The 20880-nt window shown below is 39.3% G+C and overlaps 1 protein-coding gene across 1 annotated transcript; it reads right to left on the bottom strand.

Moving 5' to 3' along the window:
* Positions 1-2508: 2508 nt before the first annotated feature.
* LOC110914235 lies at positions 2509-17081 on the bottom strand. Its single transcript, XM_022159041.1, has 9 exons — positions 16958-17081; positions 16696-16803; positions 16525-16608; positions 16173-16441; positions 15469-15780; positions 14946-15087; positions 13641-14891; positions 12654-13538; positions 2509-3152 (listed from the first exon to the last, which is right to left on the bottom strand). Exons 1-9 carry the CDS (start codon positions 17079-17081, stop codon positions 2509-2511), a joined length of 3819 nt encoding a protein of 1272 aa, XP_022014733.1.
* Positions 17082-20880: the final 3799 nt, after the last annotated feature.

Genomic DNA, 20880 nt, shown 5'->3' with positions numbered 1-20880 from the left:
TCATAAGCGGGACCATGTGCCATTTAGATTTTTTAGTAAAAAGATCTCACGGTATAAGATACGGGAAAGGTCCTTTCCTTCTTTGGTATTTAACCAATTCATTTTGTTGCACTATAGCATCGTCTTGGCCACTATCTCTAGCGCTCCACATTATAGCGTAGATTGCGTTGTAGTCTAAGACTTGTCACACCCCAACCCGTAGCGGAATGGTACGGAACATGATGATTGTCCATAGCTCATGACAACTATTATAAGTTTAATATTTAAAACATGATCAAATTAAATTTGTCATAGTTTACAAGAAAATCACAAAATAATCATACAATATTCAAATTCATCAACATAAAATAAAATCCAATTTATTAATCTAATACATGTCCTACGCGTCTTTGTCTTCAACTCTGTCTCATACTCGTGTGCCTTTATCATGCATAAAAAAGTTTTTTTGTCAACATAAAGTTAGTGATTTTGCATTTATTTATTTAAATAGAAAACAATAGAAACGAGACACATGACACACCCCAAAAGTATTTAATAGATCTACACAGGTTGCGAAGAATTGACCCATGAGAATTACCGCACGACAAGAAACGAATTATATCTAAAACAATAACAACAATCACCCTAAAATATAAATAAACGAGATCCTAATGAACAGACAATATATTAATTTTAGGAAATTGGGTTCTAATATTTTGGGATTTAATATATATAATAATTATTTAAAATAACAACAAATTCAATACTTGTATTACCTAATTAATTAAAATGGTACATTCTTATAAATACCAATTCAATAGGTTATGATATTTCGAATTCGTGAATGACAAAAATTAGATAAATTTATTAAATTCATCTAAAAATTTTATATATATCCAATTTAAAATTTATCAAATATTTCAATTTAAAGTAATAAAGTTTAGGGAAATTAGCCTGTAATAATCTCATCTAGACCTTATTGGCCATTAATAATCTCACCTCAGAATATTCCCCCATCAGTCCCACTTTTCACCTATTTTTCCTACAATGGTCCCCCGTTAAAAAAACTTAACGGAGTTAAGTTTTTTTCCAAATTACAAACAAATTTTTTAGGGCTTTTGATTAGAATGACGATACGAGTCCATTGATGTAAAACTTTTTAACTGGGCTTAACATAAACTTCAACGAAAGTTAGTGCAAAAATCCTTACTTGTTACAAATTAAAAATCACATAAATTAAACATACAACTTCGGATTTGCTGAATTACCTCGATTAGTAAACAATCAAAACATCAAATTCAAAGCATACCGTTCAAGTGATATGCTTTACCAATTTATACGCGTAGTTTACAGTTTAAAAATCTGTGACCAACAGTTTAATTATCAATTTGAAACTTGGAACCCTTTAAATTAAACCATATTAATTTTGTTCAAAAGATGCCATATTTATAACTTACTAGCGGTAAGACCCGTATGCAAATACGGATCGTTTCTTAGAAAACCATGCATAGCCCATATTGACAGAGAGTAAAAAAAAATAATTAGTGCAGACTTATAAAAGAGATATACTAACGGTCAATAGGTTTATTCAACATCAATTCCATTATGTTGATAGCAAACTACTGTTGTTTATTAACTGTTAAAAACTTCAGTTGCTTTCCAACAGACTTTCCAAAAAAATGTTATCCATTATCTCCAACAGAGCTTACCAGATGGATAGCGTAAAGTTAAACCACTGTTTTCAAAACCATATGAGATCGAAGACAATTCTTGCAATAAGAATGAGAAATATATGGTACTTGTAATTTAAATTCAAATAAAGTTAAAATCAATTTTTGCAAATAAAGTTGACCAATTCCATTGATGATTGCTTAAAGTGAAACCACTGTTTTCAAAAAGTCTGTTTGACCAAAGTCAAACCACTGTTGGCAAACTATAATTCTTAGTGGTTCAAAATCTGTTTGACTTTTGGTCAACATCTGTTTAACTGTTGGTCAACATCTGTTTGATTTTTGGTCAACAACTGTTTGACTTTTGGTAAACATCTGTTAGACTTTTGGTCAACATCTCATTTAGAATTCAACAGAGAGTAAAAAAATAATTAGTGCAGACTTATAAATTAATATGCACTAATGGTCAATAGGTTTATTCAACATCAATTCCTTTATGTTGATAGCAAACCATTGTTGTCTATTAACTGTTAAAAACTTCTGTAGCTTTCCAACAGACTTTATTAAGAACTGTCATCGATTATCTCCAAGAGAGCTTGCCAGATGATTAAATAGATAGTAACTATCAGATGTTAGTCGACCCATGTTAAAAAGGTCAGTCAACAGAAATTACAAAGGTTAGTAAACAGATATTAAGAGAATAATGTTATTAACAACATGTGTTCTCAGGATAAGCTTAATGCAGAACAAGTATCAGATGCTTTCAAAAAGTTGTATTGCTTTCCAACAAACATTTCATAACAATAGTTCCTCCATTATACCCAACAGACGTTGCCAGGTTGACAGATGTTTAGTATCATCATAGATTTTGTAAAACTTCCTTGTAAACCACATTAGTAGTGGTTGTACAAACTCGTTTCTCTTTATCACAAATCAAAATTTTCAATCCCTTCCTACTTTTTACTCTAGATACAGCAACATAGAGCTGGCCATGACTAAACACTGGACGTGGAAGATATAAACCAACACGCTCCAATGATTGTCCTTGACTTTTATTTATTGTCATAGCAAAACACAGTGAAAGTGGGAATTGTCTTCGAGAAATCTTCACTGGTATTCTTTTATCTGAAGGTGTCATCTTCAGTCTTGAAATCAAAGTATGATGACCTATATTAGTCCCTGTGATAATTTTTGCTTCAATAACAACTTTTCCGAGCTTCGTGATTTGTAAACGTGTACCATTACACAATCCATTTGCCTGATCAGTGTTTCTAAGTAACATCACCGAAGCACCAACTTTCAGTACTAATTTATGATTAGGTAAACCAGATAAACAAAGATTGTTTAACACATCAGGAGGAAACAACGCCATATTAAGCTCTGATTCTTCCTCCGATTGGCATAAACTATTTGAACTAAAATAAACCTTTTCTTCACCAGGCAGACTCTCTAACAACTCTTTATTTATTGAATCCACTGCTTCATTAGTTGGAGCAAGAATCGCTCTTTGTTGGAAATACGTTAAATCCCACAAAAACTTATTCATGTCCGGATATATATATGAAATGAGAGAAAAAATAGGATTGACTTGGTCATGAATAAGTAATGTGACAACTCGAGTTTCTGACTTTCACTTTCGCATTAGATGCGCGTTGACTTTGACTGTTTAGTTGTTTGGATTGTGGACTTGAAATTGTACGCGTTGTGTTTTAATGAAACGTATTGTCGTGTTGCATATATGTGATTACTTGCTGTGGTAGAATATAATATTAGAAATATTATTAAAACACTTAGTCTAGATCGAAACATGATATGCAGATCGAAGGATCTCGAAACATATCCTTCGATTCGAAGGATCAACTTTCGGTTCGAAGGATCTCGAAACATATCCTTCGACCAAGGACTTTATCCTTCGACATCCTTCGGCCACGAAACATATCCTTCGACTGGAATTCAGATCCTTCGGCCCAGTCTTTCTAATGGGCTTGGCCCATTCCTGTGAAACGATTTATATACGTGATGCATGTAGTCGGCAGATTACTTTTCCAACCCTAGTTCCATTGTGTGTGAGTGTGACGGCATATAGCAGACCTACTCTCTGTTCGAAGGATTTCCTTCCATAATCCAGATTTCCGGTTAGTATGTGATGTTGTTTATGATGCCTTGATTTCGTGATTAATAAATTGTTTGGCAATATATTGTATGTTAACCAGACACGTATGTTAATTGATTATGAATGTTAATCGGATATAGGTGCTAATCGGAGGTGTATGCTAATCAGATATATATTGTGATGATGTTGATTATGGAATCGTGCTCGTATGATACTCGTTATGTAGATGTAATGTTAAGATTTGGTACTTGCTGTTATTTGTTTGGGCATGCATGATTGATGATGACGGCTGTAGATGATTAGGGTTTCTGTTTCTGTAACTGGCTGCGTGATAAACGTAACTGATATTCCGTAACTGATATGTATCGAAAGATACTTGCTACTCGAAACATAGTTGTTGTCGAAAGATGCTTGTTGACCGAACCATAGTAGTGTTGACCGAAGGATAACTCTGACCGAACCATAGTAACTTTGACCGAAAGATAGTTTGGACCGAACCATAACTTTGACCGAAAGATAGCTTTGACCGAAAGATGACAGTGGTCCGAAACATAACATTCGGTCCGAAGGATAATTGTGTTAACTGTTGTCGAAAGATAACAGAGGACCGAAAGATATTAGGGGTTATAAACATCCTTCGAAGGATGGGGATGTATGTTTGACTTATTTGGCATGCCATGCTTGGTGATGAATGTTTTGTGTACACTAGCTGATGAGTTAATGTGAAACAATACGTGTTGTGCCGTTATGCAAACTGACTGTTATGTGAACATTAAATTGCATGCGTATCATTGTGAACATGAACTGATTTGTTATACGTGCATACGATAGGACGTGATTAATTACTAGTGAGCGCATAACCTAGCATACCGAGCAAACCAAGGTGAGTTCACACAGCCAAGGCATGGGTTCCCAGGGTGGGAATGGGTTGGATGATTACTTGTGCATACTTTGATATTATAACGAACGATTAAACTGTTGATACTTACGAACTGCCTTCGCACACACCCTGGTCGGTAAAGACTATGGTCGCGAACGAACTACTCAACTGCCTTCGCACACACCCTGGTCGGTAAAGACTATGGTCGCGAACGAACTGATTAACCGCCTTCGCACACACCCTGGTCGGTAAAGACTATGGTCGCGAACTATTCGAACATAATCTTCGCACACCTGCCTGGGAGGCCGCGATGGAACTAATCATATGGAACGTAACGATTAAACCATTACTCACACTATACGATATTGAACTTTAAACTGTGAACTCGCTCAACTAGTTTGTTGATTATCTGCTGCATGCCTTGCAGGACCTTAGGTACTTATGGAGCTTGCACTGGAGGAGCGGGACGTTGTGGGCAGTGGATTATGAACGCTATGTTTAAACATTTCGAATAATTGAACTTATGGTTTACTTGGGTTATTTACTTATGCTTCCGCTACTGATACTATGTTTGTTTTGAAACATCAATTGTATTGAATGAGGTTTTACGAACTACTTTATTTATGTTATGCTATGTTCAATATGATTGATGGCTTGATCCTGGTCAGTCACGCTCCCAAGCGGTGATACTCCGCAGGTGGATTTTGGGGGTGTGACAGATTGGTATCAGAGCCATTGGTTATAGAGAACTTGGTTTTAATATGGAAAAACGTTTTTATTAAAACCAGACTATAACCAGAACAGTGCTCTCAACGATCCACAACGACGTTTCGCTCCACGTGCAAGACTCGACATCCTAGGTAATAAGGTTTATGTTTATTACCTGCTTGCTAGAATTTGCATAGAACTTTGCTCGTAGTATGTTTACATTACCTTGCTCACAACTTGTCATTGCATGAGAATACTTATGTGCTTGCACTCTTCTGTCATCGCACTATTCGCGAACCTTTCTCACTTATGTTGCCTTTGATGTGAAGATCAATGGCCGCACGAATTACCATGACTCAAGCCCAGCTAGAGGCTCTCGTTGCTGCGGCAGTTGCAGCCGCCCAAGCAGGTAGTATACCCTGCAGTATAGACACTAGGATCTTTGGATCCTACATTAATTCTCGTACTTAACTTTGCCCTAATCGTACACAATAGGTCAACCCGCTCAGCAACAACCTGGGTGCACCTTCAAGAATTTCATGGATTGTCGTCCTAGTTCGTTCAGTGGCACGGAGGGAGCAGTTGGACTCCTCCACTGGTTCGAAAAGCTCGAGTCGGTTTTCGAAATGTGTGAATGCCCTGAAGCTCGCAGGGTGAAGTTCGCCACTGGCACACTTGAAGGGATTGCGCTCACTTGGTGGAACGCACAAGTGCAGATCTTAGGGTTGGCAGCTGCTAACGCCACACCCTGGAATGACTTCAAAGAACTGATCAAGAGGGAATACTGCACTAGAGAAGACATTCACAAGTTGGAGGACGAGTTGTATAACTTGAAAATGGTTGGTTCGGAAATCGAAGCTTACACCAAGAGATCGAATGAGTTGGCTGTGTTATGTCCAACTATGGTGGACCCTCCTTACAAGCGTATTGAGTTGTATCTCAAAGGTTTGGTGCCAGAAATACAGAGCCACGTTACCTCGGCTAACCTCAACAATATCCAGGAAATACAGCGTCTCGCTCATCGCATCACCGATCAGGCAGTGGATCAGAATAAACTGCCAAAGCGTGTCGGCGCTACTGCTACAGCTGCTACTTCAGTCACTCCCACTGCTGCTACTTCTGCCACACCCAGCGAGAATAAAAGAAAGTGGGACGGGGATTCCAGCAGGGGATCAGCGTCTGTTCAGTCCCAAACTCAGCAACGTCGCACCAACGATTACCAGAGTCCGAGTCAGCAATCATCGGGCAGTCAGGGACATAGTGGCTATAAGGGAAATCACCCGTGGTGTAACAGGTGCAACAAACACCACAGTGGAAGATGTCGCAGGAGTCAATGTCAAAGATGTCACAAGCCGGGTCATGAGGCTAAAGATTGTAGAAGCTCGCGTCCAGCAAACCAGCACCAGCAACTTCCACCGCCAGCTCCACAGAATCAGCAGCAGCAGCCACAGCGTGGAAACCGGGGGTGTTTCCAGTGTGGGGCTGAAGGTCACTACAAACGCGATTGTCCTCAGTTGAACCAGAATCGCAATAACAACAACAACCAGGGCAACGGGAATAACAACAATCAGGGTAATGGTAACAACAACAACGGGGGAAACAACAACAACAACGGCAATGAAGCTCGAGGTCGTGCTTTTGTGTTGGGTCGAGGAGATGCAGTGAATGATCCCAATGTGGTTATGGGTAAGTTTCTTCTCGACGATATTTATGTTACTGTCTTATTTGATTCGGGTGCTGATACAAGCTATATGTCATTGAAAATGAGTAAATTATTAAAACGTACACCAACACCTCTAGACACCAAACACGTCGTAGAACTAGCCAATGGTAAAAGTGTAGAAGCCGCACAGGTAGTCAAGGGTTGTAGTATTGTTCTAGCGGGTCAGACTTTCTCGATTGATCTCATACCCATAGTTTTGGGTAGTTTCGACGTCGTCATTGGTATGGATTGGTTATCTCAACATCATGCGGAGATCTTATGCAAAGAAAAAGTTATACGTATTCCTCGCTCCAGTCAGGAACCTCTCGAAGTACAAGGTGACAAGAGTGGTGCTGTGGTTGGCATCATCTCTTACTTAAAGGCGCAGAAATGTTTACGAAAGGGACATACTGCCATTCTGGCACTTGTCACTGACGCATCAGCAAAGGAAAAGAAGCTGGAGGATATACCAGTTGTGCGTGATTTTCCTCAAGTGTTTCCTGAAGATTTACCTGGCTTACCTCCTCATCGTCAAGTTGAGTTTCAGATTGAGTTAGCTCCTGGAGCAGCACCAATAGCCCGCGCACCGTATCGTTTAGCTCCAACCGAACTGGAAGAACTGTCGAAGCAGCTACAAGAGCTCTTGGAAAAGGGCTTTATTCGTCCAAGCTCTTCGCCTTGGGGAGCACCAGTGTTATTTGTGAAGAAGAAAGACGGTACGTTCAGAATGTGTATAGACTACCGTGAACTCAACAAGGTGACGGTGAAGAACCGTTATCCTCTTCCGCGCATCGACGACTTATTCGACCAGTTGCAAGGGTCGTGTTACTATTCCAAGATTGATTTAAGGTCAGGGTATCATCAGCTGAGAGTCCGGGATGAGGACGTCTCCAAAACCGCTTTCAGAACTCGCTACGGTCATTACGAGTTTCTTGTCATGCCATTCGGGCTTACGAACGCGCCTGCAGTCTTCATGGATCTTATGAACAGGGTGTGCAAACCCTATCTCGACAAGTTTGTTATCGTTTTCATCGACGACATTTTGATTTACTCCAAGAGTCAGGAGGAGCACGAGCAGCACTTACGCCTTATCTTGGAACTTCTTCGAAAGGAGCAACTGTACGCAAAGTTTTCAAAATGCGACTTCTGGCTTCGTGAAGTCCACTTCTTAGGCCATGTGGTAAACAAGGATGGGATTCATGTTGATCCATCCAAGGTTGATTCGATCAGAAACTGGCCAGCACCACGTACACCGACAGAAATACGCCAATTCTTGGGTTTGGCGGGTTACTACAGGCGATTTATTAAAGACTTTTCAAGGATCGCGCAACCACTTACTATGCTAACACAGAAAGGTGTCGTTTACAGATGGGGTAATACGCAAGAGACCGCTTTTCAGTACTTAAAAGATAGGCTTTGCAGCGCACCTATTCTCTCATTGCCAGAGGGCACGGATGACTTCGTGGTTTATTGTGACGCATCGATACAGGGGCTTGGATGTGTATTGATGCAACGTGATAAAGTGATAGCCTACGCTTCTCGGCAACTCAAGGTTCATGAACGGAACTACACGACGCACGATTTAGAGCTGGGAGCTGTTGTTTTCGCGCTTAAGATATGGCGACACTACCTGTACGGTACCAGGTGCACGATTTACACCGATCACAGGAGTCTCGAGCATATTCTTAAGCAAAAGGATTTGAATATGCGTCAACGCAGATGGGTTGAACTTCTAAACGACTATGAATGCGCCATCAAGTATCATCCAGGCAAGGCCAATGTTGTGGCTGATGCCCTCAGTCGGAAAGACACTCTACCTAAGCGCGTGCGAGCGCTACAACTTACTATTCAGTCCAGTCTTCCTGCACAGATACGAGCTGCTCAGTTAGAAGCACTGAAACCCGAAAACGTCAAGGCTGAAGCCTTGCGCGGTTCAAGGCAACAAATGGAACAAAAGGAAGACGGCGCCTACTATGTAACGGGGCGTATTTGGGTCCCACTTTATGGCGGCTTACGCGAACTTGTGATGGATGAAGCGCACAAGTCTCGCTACTCGGTACATCCAGGGTCGGATAAGATGTACCACGATATCAGAACAACTTATTGGTGGCCAAACATGAAAGCTCTTATCGCAACTTACGTCGGCAAGTGTTTAACTTGTGCAAGGGTTAAAATCGAGTACCAGAAACCATCAGGCCTGCTTCAGCGGCCTAAGATACCGCAATGGAAATGGGAAGAAATTTCCATGGATTTTGTTACGGGCTTACCTAGATCCCAGCGTGGGAATGACACTATTTGGGTGATCGTTGATCGGCTCACAAAGTCTGCTCACTTCTTGGCTATCAAAGAAACGGATAAGTTTTCTACCCTAGCAGACATCTACATGAAAGAAGTTGTTTCGAGGCACGGAGTGCCCACTTCTATTATTTCGGATCGCGATGCACGATTCACGTCAGAGCTTTGGCAAGCGATGCACAAATCTTTCGGCTCACGATTAGACATGAGCACAGCATATCATCCTCAGACGGATGGGCAGTCTGAGCGAACTATCCAAACCCTTGAAGACATGCTTCGGGCATGTGTTATTGATTTCGGCAACGGCTGGGAAAAGCATCTCCCTTTGGTGGAGTTCTCGTACAATAACAGTTACCATACCAGCATTCAAGCCGCTCCATTTGAGGCATTGTACGGACGTAAATGCCGGTCACCTCTCTGTTGGGCAGAGGTGGGGGATAGTCAAATTACGGGTCCAGAGATTGTAGTGGACGCCACAGAAAAGATAGCACAGATACGACAACGCATGGCGGCAGCACGCGACCGTCAGAAAGCCTACGCGGACAAGCGTAGAAAACCATTGGAATTTGAGGTCGGGGACCGGGTTTTATTGAAAGTTTCACCCTGGAAGGGTGTGGTACGTTTTGGCAAACGGGGCAAACTAAATCCGCGGTACGTCGGACCATTCGAAATTACAGAAAAGATTGGCAAGGTAGCCTACAAGTTGAACCTACCAGCTGAACTCGGAGCAGTTCACAATGTCTTTCACATATCGAACTTAAAGAAGTGCCTATCAGATGAAAACCTCATCATTCCTTTTAAGGAACTCACTATCGACGAGCGGTTGCAGTTCGTCGAGGAACCAGTTGAAATCACGGACCGGGATGTTAAGGTCCTCAAACACAAGAGAATCCCTCTTGTTCGAGTTCGTTGGAACTCCCAGCGTGGTCCAGAGTATACCTGGGAACGCGAAGACCAGATAAAGGAAAAGTATCCCCAGTTATTCGAAACCAATGCATCCACTTCTGAGGCTGAAGCTATTACTACTGAATTTCGGGACGAAATTCCAAATCAACGGGGGGATGATGTGACACCCCAGGAAAACCAGTGAACAATGTAACTTACCTAGCTTCCTCAGTGAGTGCGTACCAAATTTCGGGACGAAATTTCTTTCAAGTTGGGGATAATGTGACAACTCGAGTTTCTGACTTTCACTTTCGCATTAGATGCGCGTTGACTTTGACTGTTTAGTTGTTTGGATTGTGGACTTGAAATTGTACGCGTTGTGTTTTAATGAAACGTATTGTCGTGTTGCATATATGTGATTACTTGCTGTGGTAGAATATAATATTAGAAATATTATTAAAACACTTAGTCTAGATCGAAACATGATATGCAGATCGAAGGATCTCGAAACATATCCTTCGATTCGAAGGATCAACTTTCGGTTCGAAGGATCTCGAAACATATCCTTCGACCAAGGACTTTATCCTTCGACATCCTTCGGCCACGAAACATATCCTTCGACTGGAATTCAGATCCTTCGGCCCAGTCTTTCTAATGGGCTTGGCCCATTCCTGTGAAACGATTTATATACGTGATGCATGTAGTCGGCAGATTACTTTTTCCAACCCTAGTTCCATTGTGTGTGAGTGTGACGGCATATAGCAGACCTACTCTCTGTTCGAAGGATTTCCTTCCATAATCCAGATTTCCGGTTAGTATGTGATGTTGTTTATGATGCCTTGATTTCGTGATTAATAAATTGTTTGGCAATATATTGTATGTTAACCAGACACGTATGTTAATTGATTATGAATGTTAATCGGATATAGGTGCTAATCGGAGGTGTATGCTAATCAGATATATATTGTGATGATGTTGATTATGGAATCGTGCTCGTATGATACTCGTTATGTAGATGTAATGTTAAGATTTGGTACTTGCTGTTATTTGTTTGGGCATGCATGATTGATGATGACGGCTGTAGATGATTAGGGTTTCTGTTTCTGTAACTGGCTGCGTGATAAACGTAACTGATATTCCGTAACTGATATGTATCGAAAGATACTTGCTACTCGAAACATAGTTGTTGTCGAAAGATGCTTGTTGACCGAACCATAGTAGTGTTGACCGAAGGATAACTCTGACCGAACCATAGTAACTTTGACCGAAAGATAGTTTGGACCGAACCATAACTTTGACCGAAAGATAGCTTTGACCGAAAGATGACAGTGGTCCGAAACATAACATTCGGTCCGAAGGATAATTGTGTTAACTGTTGTCGAAAGATAACAGAGGACCGAAAGATATTAGGGGTTATAAACATCCTTCGAAGGATGGGGATGTATGTTTGACTTATTTGGCATGCCATGCTTGGTGATGAATGTTTTGTGTACACTAGCTGATGAGTTAATGTGAAACAATACGTGTTGTGCCGTTATGCAAACTGACTGTTATGTGAACATTAAATTGCATGCGTATCATTGTGAACATGAACTGATTTGTTATACGTGCATACGATAGGACGTGATTAATTACTAGTGAGCGCATAACCTAGCATACCGAGCAAACCAAGGTGAGTTCACACAGCCAAGGCATGGGTTCCCAGGGTGGGAATGGGTTGGATGATTACTTGTGCATACTTTGATATTATAACGAACGATTAAACTGTTGATACTTACGAACTGCCTTCGCACACACCCTGGTCGGTAAAGACTATGGTCGCGAACGAACTACTCAACTGCCTTCGCACACACCCTGGTCGGTAAAGACTATGGTCGCGAACGAACTGATTAACCGCCTTCGCACACACCCTGGTCGGTAAAGACTATGGTCGCGAACTATTCGAACATAATCTTCGCACACCTGCCTGGGAGGCCGCGATGGAACTAATCATATGGAACGTAACGATTAAACCATTACTCACACTATACGATATTGAACTTTAAACTGTGAACTCGCTCAACTAGTTTGTTGATTATCTGCTGCATGCCTTGCAGGACCTTAGGTACTTATGGAGCTTGCACTGGAGGAGCGGGACGTTGTGGGCAGTGGATTATGAACGCTATGTTTAAACATTTCGAATAATTGAACTTATGGTTTACTTGGGTTATTTACTTATGCTTCCGCTACTGATACTATGTTTGTTTTGAAACATCAATTGTATTGAATGAGGTTTTACGAACTACTTTATTTATGTTATGCTATGTTCAATATGATTGATGGCTTGATCCTGGTCAGTCACGCTCCCAAGCGGTGATACTCCGCAGGTGGATTTTGGGGGTGTGACAAGTAAATCATCTGGTATTTCAATATCAATCTCACCATCATTTTCTTCACCAAGCAGACCATCACCAAGCTTTAAAATCCATTCTCCAAATTCCTTTATTTCTTTCAAATCTGCTTCCTGACAACCAACTCTTAATCTCATAATCTCAGTTAGCTTTAGTACTTTACAGTGCCGCCATATATAAGAAGAATTCAAAGAAGCATTGACTATCATTGTTCTGGTACCTTTAGGGATGACCGGAAGAATTTGTCTAATATCACCACCAAATAGAATGACCTTTCCCCCAAATGGCTTAGATTGCATGTGCGGTTGACTGGAACGTGATACGTCTCTCAATGTTCTATCAAGAGCCTTGAAACAATGCTTGTGAGTCATAGGTGCTTCATCCCAAATAATCAATGTTACTCTTTTAATTAAATCACCTAACTCAGTATTAGGCTCTATCAAACATATTGAATTCTCATTAATGTTGATTGGAATTACAAACCTTGAATGAGCAGTTCTACTACCATCCAGCAAAAGTGAAGCAATTCCACTGGATGCAACATTCAATACAGCTTCACCTTTTGATCGTAATGCAACTGAGAATGTCTTCCAAAGAAACGTCTTTCCAGTTCCACCATAACCATATACAAAAAACACACCTCCATAACCTTTTTCAATCGCTTCCATAACAATTTTATATATCTTTTCCTGTTCGGCAGTTAAACACTTTACATAACGATCATGTTCCCTTTGAAGAGCTAGTCTGTCATACGATAATTCTTTCATTATCAATCGATTATTCGACGATGAAACATAATTGTCCGGAACACTTGGCATATCATCAAAATTTCTCATTGTACTTCCATTGGTAAGTAGCAACTTTTCAATTTCAGATAGACAGATATTTTCAAGTTCTTCTTGTTGAAGATCCAAACCTAAAACAAATGTTGAAAAAAGTATTAGTTTTTTCCCAATAACAGAGCTATTGCATAATTTTAATGTAATTGGATATAACTTTAATAAAATAATAACATTACCTGCAATACCAGTTATCTTTCGTTGCTGATACAGAATGTCTTCATATAACAGGGACTTCGTTTCTGACCAAAAAACACCAGGACGAGATATCGAATTTGACAACAACAACATTACAAAAAAGGTCCTCAAGAAATCTCCGGTTGACCATGTGCTAGCTTCTTTGACAGCATTAACATATTCTTTATCATCATCCAACAGCCCCCTTGCAAAACATGCATCTTTAAATGTTTGAAAAACTTGCCCATCAACTGTTTTTATATCTTCAAAACAGGTTGGTCCCTTAATATGATTCAGTAAAATCCTTAGGTAATAACAATCACCAAGTGATGGTGGGACATAATGTACCCTCCCAATTGATCCATACAGATGCTTTCTTCGATTCCATTTGCGATTTTTAGCATTCCATACATAATATCCTGGAAACTGAACATACCTCAATGTCCTGGCAAATTCATCGACTTTATTACAATTCATCCACTCTGTAAACATTGTCATTTTCACAGTTGGATCAGTAACAATATCACACAAATTATCATGATCATTATACACAATACTCTGACCATCTTCACAATGAAAAGGTAATACTTCAACAGCTGGATATCTATAATGTATATCATACATGAATATTCTCCAAGCAGCTTCACAAGCAGAGATATATCTACAATCAAGGAATGCTTTTATCTCATCTACAGCTACATTTTGTTCCGTATTATTCTTGGTGCTATTGGCTTGAAAAACAAAAGCAGTGACTCTATCAGGCCCCTTATTAATATATTTAAACAAATATTTGATAGAACCTGACTGGTTGCACCATTCAACGTTAATGTGGCACTGATACTTTCTGAGCAGAAGAGCATTGTAAGGAACTACAAATCTATTATCAAGTGTCACACCATTCTTTACTACCGTATTACTTGTTTGACGGCGACGATAGACATGATATCCTTCAGAATCAACGCAAGTCTCGTCTACATATTTTTTGGGAAACTTTTTAGAACATTTTTGCTGAACCATACATGGACAAAGTGGGTTATCTGTACCACATGGTCCATGAATCATAAATTGCCTAACAAGCTCATATAATTCAGGATCTCTTTCTTTATCTGGTATCTCAGCAATAATAACACGATCAATATCAGATGCATTTGGAAATTTATTTTCAGCACCCAAGAATAAACATATGTGAGCATGTGGGAGTCCACGCTTCTGAAATTCCACTGTATACATAACTGAAATTTTTGAACAGTGGGCTGTTAGATAAATATAATTAGATGTTCAAAGTAAAAAATATAACTAAAGGGTACCTGCTTGTATATCACCAAAGAATTTATGTTTCTTGAAATCTTTTATAAGATGATCCAATTTACACTTGAATATTCTAGAGATAATATCCGGTCTGTCTTCAACATTAAGAGCTTTATCGTGCAAACACCTGTAAATCTCAGGCTAGTTTGGATTACAAGTCACCGTTATGAATAAATCGGGATATCCAACAGACTTGCAAATTGCCATAGCATCCAGGTACTTTTGCATCATATATCTTGAACAACCAGTAAATGATGAAGGTAAAAGTATAGGTTTACCACAAATTTAGGCATTATTCTCTCTACTTTCAACAGTAGCATTCAAATTCTTAAGATTTTGCACTCTAAGTTTAGGTTGTTGTGTCCTTATATAATTCAACCTGGCAGATTCTATCATCGTGTATCCATCAACCAAAAACTGCTGAAATAGTTTTTTCGCATTAACTAACAATGAAAACTGATTCTGTCTATCTTGAATTTTGTAACAAAAGAATTCTCTAATTGTAAGATTTGTTCTAAGTACCTCATCATCAATCGCAATCCCTCTATGTTTAATACCAACTATATAACCATCTTCCGCATATGGGAAAATAAGTGGATATTGCAAAGCAAGGTAAGAGTGATGAAGCTCATTAATTCTTTGAAGACCACCAGACTTCTTTCTAACAACAATGTCCCATTTATCAAATGCTCCATCAAAATCACCATGTATTAAAGCAGCAATTTCTGATGCTGTTGGCAAATTGTGAACTCTTCCATCCTTATCTCTTGTTCCAATAAGCTTCAAGCTTACATCTTGAAACTCATTTTCTTGAAAACAATCTCTTACCCCATTCTGAAGGATTGGACAAGAGGATTGTAAGAATCCAACATATCTTTAAGACCCTCTATGGTTGTACTATCAAGCTGCTTGTTTCTTGTAGTTTTGCATTCTATCTGAGAACTGCCATAAATATAAAATGTTAAAATTTACATTCATTTCAAATGATAATGAATCTAAATATACTAAAAAGCAAAATATATATTCTTAAATGCCACAATTATCATAAAGAAAATACCTTACTGCTTTTTGACGATTTACAACTTCGTTTTGTGAATCATATATGTAAAGCTGGGAGAATTTAGGTTCTTCTCCATCGTCCGGAAGTAGACTACCCATTCGATGATAATCTTACCTTTTAGTCTAAATACATAAGGACCTTTACCTCTCTGATAACTTTTGTCAACCTTCCCACCAAGAGATGTGAAGGAAAACATCATGTTATATGCTCGAATATTATCCATGAAATTGCGAGACTGTAAGGTGCGACTTTTATATAAATGACGTAGTAATGGAGGAGGTGTAGGCGGTCGTGGTAGCTCAACATCTCCATTTGAACAACAAAGAGAATAGGATGTTTTGTTACGTTTTTGATTTCCCCTAAGCATTTCATCTTCCCATAACATTGCATCACATTTAGAACACACAAAGATGGCATCTCCATGATCAATATAATCTACAAACTTAGTAAATTTATAAGTCAACATAAGTTTTCTACATATTGAAAAGTTAACAGGAATTTACATTCTTATCTTATACCTTTAGAAATTCCATGAATCTTCCTAACCACAGAATCTGGTAACATCTCATCACTCATTTGTAATTCAATTTTAGATATTCCACCTATATTGAAGCTTGTAAAATAAGATATATATAACAATTCATAAAACCTAAGGTTAAACAAATCATTTGTTTAAATTTAAAACATACAATTTGTAATATCTGATAACGGAGTCCTCTCAACAAAATTGGATATTTTCTTAGTACTTCCAAAAGGAGTGTGATGGACATTCCTTCTTTCGACATTGTTGGTTGAACCTTGTAAAATAGAACATATGTAAGGATTCCAAAAACATAACATATACATACATATTTCTTTTAAATTTTGTTTGTAAAACTATAATACATACCACTTGAAGTATTTGAAAATGGAATCTTTCAACAGAATCAGATGTTGATGCAGGATGACAACCTATGTTGTTTCTCTTTTGTTGAAGAACATACTTCCTCTTTTCTCTTTCTTCAGCACACATTTGACGTTGAATTGCTTGAAGGTCAACTTCATACTTACTTGAAATTGTGTTATCTGTATCCATATTTTAAAATACTTGAATGGAAAAGATTGTTGACAACTCGAGAAAAGAACTTTGAAAGTATTGTGAAAATTATTTGAAATTACCAAAAAATTGTAACACCCCGTGTTTTCGAATGTCAAAGTCAAAGTCAAAGTCAAAGTCCAAGTCAAGTTTGACTTCTTTGACTGTAATTAGTCTATTTTATGTTTTATTATTTGTATTATGTGGAGTAAGTGTTGTTAATCAAAGGAATCGAATGTTTAATCGACGCGAAACGCTTTACGAGTGTGAATAGTAGGAAGTAACAATGCGATAAAGTCAAATCAATTAATAATAATCAAGCTAATCGAATCATCAATCAAACTCGAAACTCGAATTATGTAGCTTTGGTGTTATTATACGTGTGTGTGTGCCTATATGTTACTTGTGCGTGTTTACTTTATGTTATGTGTGGTGATCAATCGAATCGAAACTCAAAACTCAATCGAACTCAATCGAAATCGAATTATGATGAATGGTAGTGAAAGGATAATGTGAAATATAGATGCTTGTATGTAGATATAGTGGTTGGGATTAAAAGTAATTTGAATAGGAAACTCTATCGTATTCATATCGTCTTCAATCGAAATCGAAATATCAGAAATCGTCGCACCGAACACTCAAAGCAGGCTATTGATCAATCAGGCTCCTAGCCGATCGAACAGCCCATCCGATCGGACGGACTGTCCGATCGAGCAGGCTGTCCGATTGGGATGCCTGGCCGATCAGCCAGTTCTTTCCTCTTTGGGAAGCCTATAAATAGCCCTGTCATTGTCATTCTTTCCACTTTTGGAAACCCTCTGACCGACCAGCTTGTGTTCTTCACTATTTCTCAGATTTCTCTCGATTCCGGTAAGATTTCATCCTAAATCCTGTACTTTCTTGATCAATACACACTCCCACACCTTTCTATCTTTCAAATCTTGGTTTCTAACCGTGAAATCATCAAGATCTAAGTATTCTAGGATGATGTCATCATGGTGTTCTTCAATAACTTCATGTTTTGGCCTCAATCCACCAAGAATCACTTGGATCTAACCGATTTCCACATAAACAAACAAAGATCTATCCTAGATCTAAACATTTACACAATGTAAAGGATTGAAAGATGGATTTTCCAACTTTCTTTCAACTCTTTTACACTCAATGCTTTCAAACCGGTAGAAACGGAGCTTGAGCCAACTCACTAACCATTCTAATGGTTGCGTGGTTCAAGATCCGGATTCGGATTCTATGTACGAGGTTCACCGATTTCGGGTTAAATGTTATACTACAGTTCCGAAACGTTCACCGGCCGGACTTGCGTGATTCCTTTCCGAGCAGGGGAAACAAGTGAGAACGAAGGTGCCATGGGTCAGCTCGTTATCAAAGATACCTCGATATAATGTCAACAATTAAAACAGCCAAGTGTTAGACGAACAGGCCGACCAGGTCAGGATGCTGACCGATCGAACAGGCTGTTCGAGCGAACACCCCAACCGTGCGGACATGTCAGCCGATCGACCAGGCCAGCCGATCGGCTAGCATATGACCCCACACTTTGACAATTTCATGAAGTATGGTATTAGACGAAGTAATGTTCTATCGAATGACTGTTTGGTAACATTACTCTTCGAATCATGATATACTATGCTTCAACCCTTAATCGATTTTCAACTCGTTCGACGTATTGGAGTGCCACCCGATCGAACATGCCATTCGATCAGGTGACATCCCACTGAGGACCCAATCTGAAGTACCTAACCGATCGGTTAAGCCTGTCGATCGAACAGGTCGTTCGATCGATCGACCTGAAAGGTAAGGACACTTTAGTGTTCTCAAATACTACAACGAAAACTTCAAAAGAACAAGCCATCATACACAAATACATCCTACCCAAAGGAGGAAACAATCCACTCGAACAGACCAATCGATCGAGCCTACTGACCGATCGAACAGGCTGTCCGAACGGACTGTCTAACCGAACAAACAACCCGTTCGATCGACTGACCGATCGAACAGGCTGTCCGAACGGACTGTCTAACCGAACAAACAACCCGTTCGATCGAACCTACAGTTCGATCGACCAGGCTGTTCGACCCATCATCACTTATTTCCATTTAACGCGCTACTCATCGTTATGCTATCGAACTATTCAGGCTAACTCTACTCTCAAGCACTCCCTTCAATCCATCAATCAATCGTTGTGAGTATACTCGAACACTTTTTGCTTTAGCACTTTTGGGTGTTACATACGTTACTTATCTAAATAACAATCGAACACACTACTCTAATATTTAAACGCCAACCGTTCTGCATGTATTACGTGACTAAATGAATGCTTGTTGTTATGTTTACACGTGGAATGCTGTCTACCTGCCTTAACGACGATAGTACTATAGTTTGGACTCAGGACCCGTTCACACGGGGGTTGTTAAGGACAATTACTTGCATGGATTACGGTGGTAATCATGTATTGCGAACTGCCTCAGGCAGTCAACCCGCAGGCATTGGTATCGATAGATCCATGTCGATAATTAACATGCTTCGTTTTCCTCTGTGTACGTGCTGGTTATGCGTAAACTATTTCGAACTCTATATGCTATATCAAACTTGTATGCTCACCTTTACATTTTATGTATTGACTTTATTTTAACGTATGTGACAGGCAATTAGGATGCTTATCTGCTAGGAAGGCGAGCTTAGAATAAGCGTCTAGAGCATAGTTGTCTGTAGATCTTGCAGATCGAGTCTCTAGAGGCATTTGAACAATTATATTATTTATATTTGAATCTGAGTTGTCGGAACAGAACATTTGACTAGTTGTTATCTGTAATAATTTGTTTTACTATTTGGGATACGGTATGGGACGTATTAAGTAAACTAAATAGTAATGATAGTTGTTATGGAAACTTCTGGACAATCTGTTTCGCTCAGTGCCATGCCCCGATGATTCCGCCATCGGTTGGGGTGTGACAGATTGGTATCAGAGCCATAACTATAGGGAATTAGGCTAGACACGACCTAGTCCGGGTCGCTGTCTTAGAGACCTAGACTATAGTTAGGAACCAACAGACCAAGCTTATGTGATATTCTAATATTCTTCGCTATCACTGCACTCGAATTTTCAAATAGGGTCAAGCGATTTAGTCAGTAATAGGTGTGAAAGCCGCAAACTCTCGACTGAATTGCTTGGTCAATGCTGATTTTATCAATTTATCGATGATTTCCTCATTATTTTCAATAACGAACGAGGAGGATTATACCAAACCAGGAGTGAAATCCATATTTTGATGAATAATCTCCTCAATTTTGTTAAAACAAGGAAGAAGTTGCTAAGCTAGGGGTGAAACCCTAACCTTGACAACTTGTTCTGATTTTATTCCATCTCACCAAGGCCTCGACGGACTCCAACGACCTGAACTCACAAGTATGACCTAGAGAATACGTGCTGAATACCCAAGAAACGAGGCGGAAGCACGATCCCGAAAGTCGAAATGTGATGACAAGTCTATTGAGAATAGTCGAATCGCTTTGGGTAGTCGATGTCTAGTAGCCGTAGACAATCCATTTCTCGATTTTATGTGTTTCGATTCTGAGCCCGCAATTGCCTACTCTGATCATTCATTGATTTTATATGTTTTAAGTGTATATATCTGTTTATGTGTTTAAATTTTTGGAGAATTATTCGATTTTTGCTATCACTTCGATCGACACGCACGACTCGCACTGCTATTCTATCTCAAGACGCTAGCAAGTCGCTGCAGTTTTAGACAATATTATGCTATGATACACGATTATA

Source organism: Helianthus annuus, chromosome 15, assembly GCF_002127325.2.
Source record: "Helianthus annuus cultivar XRQ/B chromosome 15, HanXRQr2.0-SUNRISE, whole genome shotgun sequence".
Classification (NCBI taxonomy): domain Eukaryota; kingdom Viridiplantae; phylum Streptophyta; class Magnoliopsida; order Asterales; family Asteraceae; genus Helianthus; species Helianthus annuus.
This window is presented reverse-complemented; position numbering and strand designations above follow the sequence as displayed.